The sequence below is a fragment of the Cynoglossus semilaevis genome, chromosome 17 (assembly GCF_000523025.1).
Source record: "Cynoglossus semilaevis isolate Cse_v1.0 chromosome 17, Cse_v1.0, whole genome shotgun sequence".
Lineage (NCBI taxonomy): Eukaryota > Metazoa > Chordata > Actinopteri > Pleuronectiformes > Cynoglossidae > Cynoglossus > Cynoglossus semilaevis.
The window spans coordinates 10508418-10517940 of record NC_024323.1 but is presented as its reverse complement, the minus strand read 5'-3'; the positions used below and the strand labels follow the sequence as shown (position 1 = coordinate 10517940).

At 37.3% G+C, this 9523-nt stretch overlaps 2 protein-coding genes and 1 long non-coding RNA gene across 6 annotated transcripts in view; all 3 read right to left on the bottom strand.

Moving 5' to 3' along the window:
* Positions 1–376: 376 nt before the first annotated feature.
* Positions 377–1127, bottom strand: LOC103393142 (uncharacterized). Its single transcript, XR_003052506.1, has 2 exons — positions 953–1127; positions 377–681 (listed from the first exon to the last, which is right to left on the bottom strand). It is a non-coding gene; the product is annotated as an uncharacterized LOC103393142 (long non-coding RNA).
* Positions 1128–1509: 382 nt separating this feature from the next.
* Positions 1510–5754, bottom strand: psmc3ip (PSMC3 interacting protein). Of its 2 annotated transcripts, none has more exons than XM_025064767.1 (8): positions 5618–5754; positions 4433–4533; positions 3599–3688; positions 3391–3502; positions 2951–3096; positions 2801–2854; positions 1949–2008; positions 1510–1865 (listed from the first exon to the last, which is right to left on the bottom strand). In XM_025064767.1, exons 1-8 carry the CDS (start codon positions 5625–5627, stop codon positions 1809–1811), a joined length of 630 nt encoding a protein of 209 aa, XP_024920535.1. In that variant the 5' UTR covers positions 5628–5754; the 3' UTR covers positions 1510–1808. The 2 variants fall into 2 exon arrangements, with proteins under 2 accessions (XP_024920535.1, XP_008328226.1); XM_008330004.3 differs by lacking the exon at positions 5618–5754 and adding an exon at positions 5121–5383 and having other exon boundaries at positions 1511–1865.
* retreg3 (reticulophagy regulator family member 3) overlaps positions 5685–9523 on the bottom strand; it is a 9967-nt gene continuing 6128 nt past the window's right edge. For all 3 annotated transcript variants that reach the window (XM_025064765.1, XM_017040574.2, XM_025064764.1), the window contains 2 exons: positions 8581–8712; positions 5685–8498 (listed from right to left, as the gene is read on the bottom strand). In XM_025064765.1, coding sequence (XP_024920533.1) covers positions 7968–8498; positions 8581–8712 — 663 coding nt within the window. In that variant the 3' untranslated portion in view covers positions 5685–7967. The remainder of the gene's footprint in view (positions 8499–8580; positions 8713–9523) is intronic.

The following is a 9523-nucleotide window of genomic DNA, read 5'->3' as shown; positions in this document are numbered from 1 at the left end:
GGTTGTCGCAGCGCCAAGTGGAAACAAGGACAGCAGTTACAAGTGTTGTCCGACATCTCTCTCTGAAAAGACAGGACGTAACAAGAAGACAACAACAAATATCTCCTGATGTTTACAGTGACTATAAATAACCTTGTCACATGACAACATTTAAGTAACATTTAAGTAAGCAGTCCCTTCCACAGCACCGCCATCATTACAACTACAGTGGAAAGTCTGTTGAACAATCAACTGTCATAACAACTAAATGTTTACACATCACTATCAACTAACAACAAATACAATGCTTTAAACAGATATTTCATCACTACATAAAGGCCTTTGTTTGTAACAAAGTCGTCGCTACTTCCTTGCTAATGCTAACCCCCCAGTCAGCTTTGAACTCAGCAATCTTTTATTCAAGCAGTCATCTCTGTTCAAAGCCTTAAAGTCACAGACAGTCAAGTCACTTAGCTTTATTGGACTGAAATCTGTCAACATTAAAAGGTAACACTAAAGTGTACCACTCATTTCTCCTAAGACGTACTTCAAATATTCTGAAGTCTATTTCAGTAGTAAGTCAGTGGATTCACATTACGAGAGGTCTGTAGTACGGACAGATTGACCAACGCGACGGAAAACAGGTCTCCTTCTCCGTTGAACTTCATCTGAGCGTCCGTGACCCTGCAGTAGGGTGGTTTTCTGTACAGAAAAGCAATATTTGCAGGTTAATTTCAAGGTACATCAGACCAGTTCCAACTTCAGCTCAAAGGGCAATTTCTTATATACCACGATAACTCTGTGTGTTCATTATATAGGACGAAAAATTAACTACGAATCATTCTAACTTCTGACAAAAGCTAACGTTAGCTGTCGAGACGCATATGCTAACGTTAGATGCCGAGACGCATATCTCGACCGAACGACTATCGTTTCAAACAAATTATAACAGAAAATTGTTTCAAAAACCCACCATTTCAATCAATCAGATGTAGCCACCATGCCCAGTTTCTTTGCTTGAACGCCCGCTGGAAGCCAAAACGGCTAACAGTTGTGTCTCATGAGCTGGATTCGCAACCGGAAACAAGGACCGTGCAACGTGTTCCTACTTCCGTTATACAAACGTTCAGCGCGCCCCCTTCAGTCGACCGCTGACAGTCACATTGTTTCTTCTTTTTTTTACTTGGTTTAGTCTCTTACAATTTTTTTCTTTGATAGAAAGAGCGTGTTTTGACTACTGTAACAGAGAAGCTCATTGGTGAAAATCTACAAAAATAAATCATTTAAAAACAAAATACCAACCAGCTGTTTCACCACTGTATTTAATTTTTCGTAGGTAATAGTCATTTCAGCTATACATCTATATCTATCTATATGTCATATCTATTTATCTATCTATTAAAAATTCTGTCCAGAAATTTAAGGCAAAATTAGGATTTTGCCTTAAAATTTATAAAAAAGTAAAACATTTCTCAAAATACTCTTATTTAAACTTTCTCAAAATGCTTTGATGAGAAACAAGCAGAAAAATAACTCTTTGAGAAACATTTTGCCAAAATAATTTAATAGGAAATTAATTATTATAATAGTTTTGTTGTTGCTATCTGAAAAAAATGGCCTAAACTTCCAGTTGTGATAATAATTAGAACCAATACTGCCTGGGTGAAAAAATGTATTTTAAAGAAAATGATATCAATAAGTCAACACTAACCATCACTGCTTTATAATAAACATCAGAAACACATATCATACATTTAAGAATAATGAAAAATAAACATAAATGGGCAAACAGTAAAGGTTATTCTTTGAATAATTTCCCAAATCTCTTTTTAAGTACTTGGCACAACCACTTTACAATCCTCATCAGTCTCTAATCCAACCTCTTCCTGCAAAAGCACAAAGTAAAAGTTATTATTTAATCATACTCTAAGCAAAATTAAGTGTTAAGCAAATAACCCCATTTACTCACCAAGAATTCTTTTTTGCTTTTAGGATATCCCTCCAGAATCGCATTTATCATGTCCGAAGCCTGAGAGAAAGAGAGAGAGAGGGACATAAAATTACCTTCGCTTCGTCAATTTCCTGACAGGCTTCCGTAGAGCAAAATAATCCCAAACTTTTTTTCGTGTAGTTGTTTAAAAAAAGAACACATTGTCATGGTACTAAAACATCAAATAAATTATCAGTCTATCAATCTTTAGAACCGAGTGAACAGTTAAAATATGGAATTAAACAAATAAAAGCTTTTTAGCAGTTCGGTATCACGTACAATGTCAAGTAAAATACCTAAAACAAATGTAACTAACAAAAGTATAAAAATTCATGACACTTAACTCGCAACGAGCGTATGGCTGCAAGATGCATTGGCTACTTATTGGCCAGCAGATGGCAGCAATAAGTCTGAACATGGTTCAGTCATTTAAATCACAGACGTTTTTAAAAAAGAATTACATTATAACTTAGCCTCATATTGTCAGCATTCTCATCAAATAGAGAAACACCCTTCTCCACAGTAACGGTACAATTATTAACCCGGATGTTGTTACAAATTATTATAAAGGTAATTAAAAATGACTTTTGAAAAATATAAAGTATAAAGTTAGTCATTAATTAGGTAAGGGAAAAAAGGTAAGTCATTTGCAATTATATATATATAAAAACCATGACCTCTTGCTTCCTCTTTTTACTTTTGGATAATTTTTGTTTTTATTTAACTAATGCAACATGTACGACAAACTCTTAGTGAGTGCCAGCCAAGAAGTCTAGATAATACGGCGATTGGTCTGATAACAGATTTGTTTAACAAACTGAGATGGATTACCAGTCTCTTCCTCTTCTTCCACTCTTTCACATAAAGAGTTTGTTCTTTGTAAACCTGGAAATAAAAAAAACAAACAAACCACATCCTTACCACATGGAAAAGAGAACTAAAATAGGACTAAAAATATAATATAAACTGCGGCGTATGAACCTTTTCTTTCTCCTCAGGTGTGACGTGGTTCGTGGCCGACTTTATCTTCTCCAACCGTGCTCTGTAGCCACAACACTCAGCTTTCAGCTCCTGGATTTCTGCCTTCATTTCCTCTGTGGTGAAGGAACTGTTGAGCTCCTTCAGTTCTGGTATCACAGATTATACAGAACAGTTACACACGGGTAACCAAGATAAAAATACACAGTAACTACAGTGGGTCACAGATTCAATGTAGTATTAAAAAAAATGAAAATTTTGCACTACTTTCCTTGTTAATATAATTTATTTTTAATGTCTGGCATGTGTGCGTGTGTTCTGAGTTTTCAGGTGGAGAGCTGACACCGTCTCTGTTTACAAAGACATGATAAATATAGTCTTAAAGTGTGGCAGTCGGTGGATGGTGAGAGAAATGGGTTTTTTGTGCTAAGTGTGGACTTCACCTGCATCTAACTGTCTGCAGCTCTGTGTAAGCGACTGGGCCTCTGCGCTGAGCTCTGTAATCTGTGAGTCCATCGCTTTCAGGTCTGCATCACTAACGTCTTGGAACTGAACCTGCCAGGAGAGGCAGCAGTTAGTTTTTTATGCATAATTATTACAAAATTACAGCATGTGTGTATGTGTTACTTGAACCACTGCAGACACACCCACCTGATCAGCGAAGTAGATCTTTTGCTTGCCGTAAGTTTTCTCTTTTATCTTGCCTTCAAGGGCCAGCAACTCCATGGCTTTGACCACTGCCTGTGAACATCCCATATTTGCTTTAAAGTATGAAGCTTTGTCCTTTTAAATGGTTGAAAATCAGAAAAATCCTTTTTTTGTACACCAACCATTAATTAATCACAGTATTATGCTATACTAATAAGATTCAGAAAAAATCTTCAGAAATAAAAGTGTCTCAAAAATGAATAAAAATCCACTGTTATTTTCTATGGTTAAAATTCATAAAAATATATACTTTTTTGGTTTATCAACCATTGATAACAGTAATGTGCAATTATAAAACAAAATCTAAGAAAGCCTTCAAAATTAAACATTTCTCAAAAGTGAATAAAAATGCACTAATGTGTCTTGAATTAAGTATGTAATTAAGTATGTCCTATATATATATAAATATATCCTTTTTTATATATATATGTTAAACTCTGATCAAAAGCAACATATTATACTAAGTTCCTAAAAATTAACTTGCCTAATTTGCCTTAAAATGCTTTGTACTTTTAATGGTTAAAATTTTGGAAAAAGATACTTTTTGTGTACAAAACAAATATTATAAACATGACAACAATTGTTTAAATTTAAGTTTAAATATTCCTCAACAACTCTTGTGCTGATATCACTAGTTTACTAAATATTTTTATTTATATATAAATATTTTATATTTCCAGAAATCGTGGGCTATGATATTGCAGATACCCATACATAATATATTAATTTTATGGCAAAAAGAAAGAACACAAGGCCTGTATTACTGCTGAGACTCACAGTTTTTCCCAATCCATGCTGCTTTTGTAGATTACAGAAGACATCTTGGGCACTGTAGGGCCTGTTCTTCTCATTCAGATAGGCGAGGATCAGTGATGCACCTGTGGACAGAAGCAGGACAGTTCACTTCAAGTGTGCAGTCAAGTGGACTGTTGACGCTGTTCAAAATAAAGTAATAATAAAGTAATATGACACTCAGGATACAAGTTTTCCCCAGTGTTTTGGATTTAAATCACTTAAGAATTTAAATCTTCTCTATCAAAGGTCTGTACTAGGCTATATCAAATACATCAGAACAAGTGATGGTTGAAAAAACAGGCACTGACATTAGTTTTTGTTCTATTTATGTCAATTGTTTTATTTAAATTCTGTGGTAAATCGGTACTTAGTGTTTTTAATTCACTGGCCTCATTGTTCACGTATTAAGTATAACTTAGTAAAAAAAGTCCATATTATTTTGTTCTAATATTATAAAACTCCACAGTAATGTGGTAGTACAGAAAAGTGAGCGACTGTACTGTAGGTAAAGTGGCTGCAACAGCTCAAGCTAGCATCGAGTCTAGTGGTAACTTTGGGCCAAAAAGCTAATGCTGGATGTCGGCTTTTATGGATGGTGTTAAAACGAACGATGTGTTTGATGGGCTCAAGTCAATAAACTGTCTTCAATCACATGTTTCTATTTACTTACCGTTGTCCTTTTTACTCATCTCTAAGGCGCTTAGCTTAACTTCCGCCTTCTCAACTGAGTTTCGCGGGAGACGTGCGTCATTGAAAAGATCGTTTTAGGGTAAAGCTGTATTGACCACGTAGCAATGTTCCCATGTAAAAAGCTAACGTGCGGTCGACATTTTCTGCTCAGTAACTTTTTATAAATAACCAATTTAATTTATAATAAAGGTAACTTTTAATTAAGTTTACGTTGTTCATAAACTAGCCCGTCATCTTACCAAGCAAGAGAAATCTACACTGAGAACAGAGTGAGAACTCTGTAGGTGCCATTACTATCAGAGCCAAGCAGCGTGAATCTGTCAAGGAAACTAGATAAATTACCATATAAATGCTAGTTTCTGAAAAATAAAAATAATAAAAAAAAAAAATAATAATATATATCTTATAAAGAAAATGCGGCGAATTATTAGTTTGATGGAATTCCTCTAGTGAAAGTGTCAAAGTGTAAGGACTTACCTTTAAGCATAAAACGTCTCACAGAGCTCAGTCTGACCTGGGATTCAAGGACACAAAGCAGATGTAACTGCAAACAATTTATTCAATACAACTTTCACATCAAAGCATATCAAAACCAGTCAGAGAGGAAATCACACCACAATCCACACCACCATGCTAATCATCCTCATTGAAACTGACTGCAATGACTAAGGAGGAAATGACGCTTCACAGGGCAGCAATGGGTAAAGTTTTGTGGGTTAAAGACATCAAATAAACTGATGTTAATTTTTAATTTTCTTCAACATCAAACCATCAGCTTTTCCACCCCAGTCTTTGTGTCTAATACCTCACTGTGGATCCAGCACTGCCTTTTCTTTTGGGCAGCGGCGAGTAGCATTTCCTTCTTGTAACAACACACCTTTGTAAATGCTCAATCCTACGGAGTCGTAGTTATAACAGACCAACATGATGTGTCTACTGAGTGGGAATAAAGCACCCTTCAAAATACCCTACGTTGGAAACATGTTAGTAAAATTTGGAAAAAGAAGCTTTACAAATCTGACTGCAAGGGATGATAAAAGCAAAGACATGCAAATAAATTCACCTCCAATAATTAATCCAGGGGTCAATTAAAATGCTTTTTGTTATAGTGTTATATAAAGAAACAAACTTCAAAAATAATCTGAGTACCAGAAAAATACAATCATCTCACTCCGAGACATAATGACTTTAAAATGTTGACGTGAGTCAGACAACTTCAGGCCAAAAAGTTTGAGTATACATCTTCTTGTGTTTGCACGACTAAACGCCAGATTGTTGCAAAGAGAGCAGAAAACGGTTGACCTGTATCGTGACATGTACAGAAATGTTATTCTCAGATGTGTCAGTTGAAAACAGATACTGTTAAAACTCCCAGACTGTCAGGTGAGAGAAACCAAAAGAAGAACTAATGTAAAGGAAAAACAAATAACCCTAACCTTTATCTGATTTCTACTGGAAAACGATCATTTTCTAGACAATCGAAAATTAGCTTTCTTCTGTAAAACAAGTTGTGGTAAATTTTGATCTCATTTAGCAGAAAAAAAACGGCTAAATCTTAATTAGATATGTCAAGGTGAGTGAACGTTGCTAAAGTTGTGATGTCACCAGAACTCTACAGGACAGTGTTCCAGTCCATGTTGTGACTGACTGGTAAAGCCCAGTATCTCAATTCGTCAAGCTTTATTGTTTGTTTTCATCTAAATAGGATTGTCACTTACAAAACTGAAGTCATGTTCTATTAAAGAACTAAAGTGAGTAAGTACTGTAATCACACCAACTCTTCGGCAAAAGTTCACTCATGTTATAAATGAAGTGAAAAAGAGCAGCAATTTCTCCTAAGCCCTTTTATGGAATTTACTGTATTTCATCTGAGAGCTCCCCCACCAGGTGTGATAGAGAAGCACAATAAGGATTGGAGGATGAACTAGATGTTTGGCTTCTGCTGACTGTAAACCATCTACAGATTGTTCACCACGACTGCCATCAGTTCTTCAAAAACAACCTTACAGTAATAGATTGCAGGTTGTTGACACACCCTCTACTCATCAGGACATTCCTGTACGACTGACTGAGGTTGAAGGACTTTGGCTCAGTTGTCATGATACTAACACTGAGCAAAGTTAGTATCACGTACACAAAACAGCTGGGTGTTAATAATAGAAGACAAAAGATGCTGCAGATTTGCATACACACAGAGGTACGTCTGAAACAGCAGTTTTTCCTAAGTTGTACCGTTGGCTAATGATAGCACTGTTGTTATTTTATATTGTCTATGGTTAGAAGAGAGTAGATGACTAATATTTACAGCAATATAAATGTTTACTTGACAAAATATAATGGGAAAATTTGGGTTGTTTTTTTAATCCTTCTGTACCATACACTTTAGAATCGTGAATCTACACCGGTCTTATCAAAGCAGCGTGACTCCACTTCACCAACAACAGGAATGTCATGTTTGGTCCACTGTTAAATAGCCCTCACTGTTCAGGTCTCATAGAGTATAATGTTACGGGGGCTACGCTGTTCCTAATTCCACATCAGCTGCTAATCAATCTAATAGGAGTACAAAGGTATAAAAATGCAACAAGGCTCCAGGATGCTGGTTTAATTCGTATCTGCTGCTTCATTTCCTATTGCTCAGCCTACAAAGTAAAACTTGAATGTATGACTAGAAAACCTTAAATAAGGAAAAAGTTTAAAGAGATAAAATATTTCACAGTGATAAAATTGATGCCAATCTGAAGCAGGACTCTACCAGGACATCTGTCACACATTCGTACACCAACGCTGGCACACAAACACACACACAACCACACACACACATAAATTACTGTGGTTTACCCAGCAGACTAGATAGAAAGTTAGACCCCTGTCCCCCTCCTCGTCTACTCGCCCCTCCCCCTCCTAGGGGGTCCATCTGGTTCAGTTCAGACTGATCCAGCATTTCGAAATCATCTCCGTCCAAGTCTGTGTCCATCTCGGAGCTAGACTGTTGGCGGTAGCTCCGGTGGGCTCTGTGCTGTTCAGCAGGGGCCCGAGATTGCAGGGCCCCCACCAGCGCCGCCTGGATCATGTTGCTGGCAAAGACCCCAGCCAAGTCTCCGGTGAAATCAGAGGCGGACGGCAGGCCGCTAAGGGACAGTTCAGCATCCAGTTCCTCTTGGTCAGAATCCAGCAGGTGAGACTCTACGTCCAACACTGAAGCACGGTGACCGCTTGGCCCAGACGGAGCCAGACTGGGTAGACCGATGCTTGTATCGTCGTCGTCGTCCATCAGAGTTGCATCGGGGTTTATGGAGGGGAAGTCTGGAAGGTCTTGAGCAAATGATTCCTCAGCATCACTGTGCCTGTCGAGTTCTGATAGATGTAGAGAGGAACATTTAGACAAAAACGAGCAGAACGTGAGAATTGATTAAAAAAAAAATTCTGTGAACACGTACCTCAGAGCCCTCTGTGAGAGGAGTCTGACCACGTGACAGGTTAAATGTTCCGTTTTCAGTGCAGGAGATCTCGGCGTCAGAGTGCTCAGAGTCTGTCATGGACAGTTCCTTTTCAGCAGCCGCATCGTCAAACTAAGAGAAAATGCATTTTAAAATGATATGTATTTTTTCATCATCATCATCTTAATCTCCTTTTACTCCTACAGTGTTAGATAGACCCCTTCCATGTCCTTCTATTCTACACTGAAGTCTGCCCATCCTGTTAACTCAGTTTACTTAAATTTAAATGTTAGCATCGTCAACTGTCCACGTTCTTGATTTACATTATAAGAGGCAGAAGATGGAATGTATCAAGGTTGTGCCCAGAACAAGCTAACCAAAGTTAAAGCCACTGGAGAATCACACGACTCAATAGTGGATGCAGATGCAGAAAAAACAAACATTTTATGTCTGTGTTGAAGTTGAGATAGAGGAAGGACCAACGGACCACCTGGAAGGAATGAACCATACATTAACTTCCTCTGTCTTGTGCACTTATTGCAGTTTTGCACGAATGAGTAGAGTTCGACCGACACTCTTCTACCTTCACTACCTCTTACTCCTGCATCTCCCTGCACCTTAGCTTTTGCCTCACTCTCAGTGACACATATGTTCCATTTGCTTCTTCTAACTGCCATCTGTAGGTCCTGCAAACATTTCTGAGTTCAAACATTTTCATTTTTCTGCAGTAATACCTTTTGCAGGATTTGCTGCAGAAAGAGCAAAAACACCTACGACAGATGCAGCGCACTGTGTGAAGAACCTCACCTCAACAGGAAATGCCACCTATTTCAATTTGCATCTCTCACACTCTTGGAAAAAAAAAGAAACATCTATGTAATGCCAGTTGCTTTCCCTTTTCTTTCAGTAATTTTTTTGACTAAATAATCAGACATGACATGTT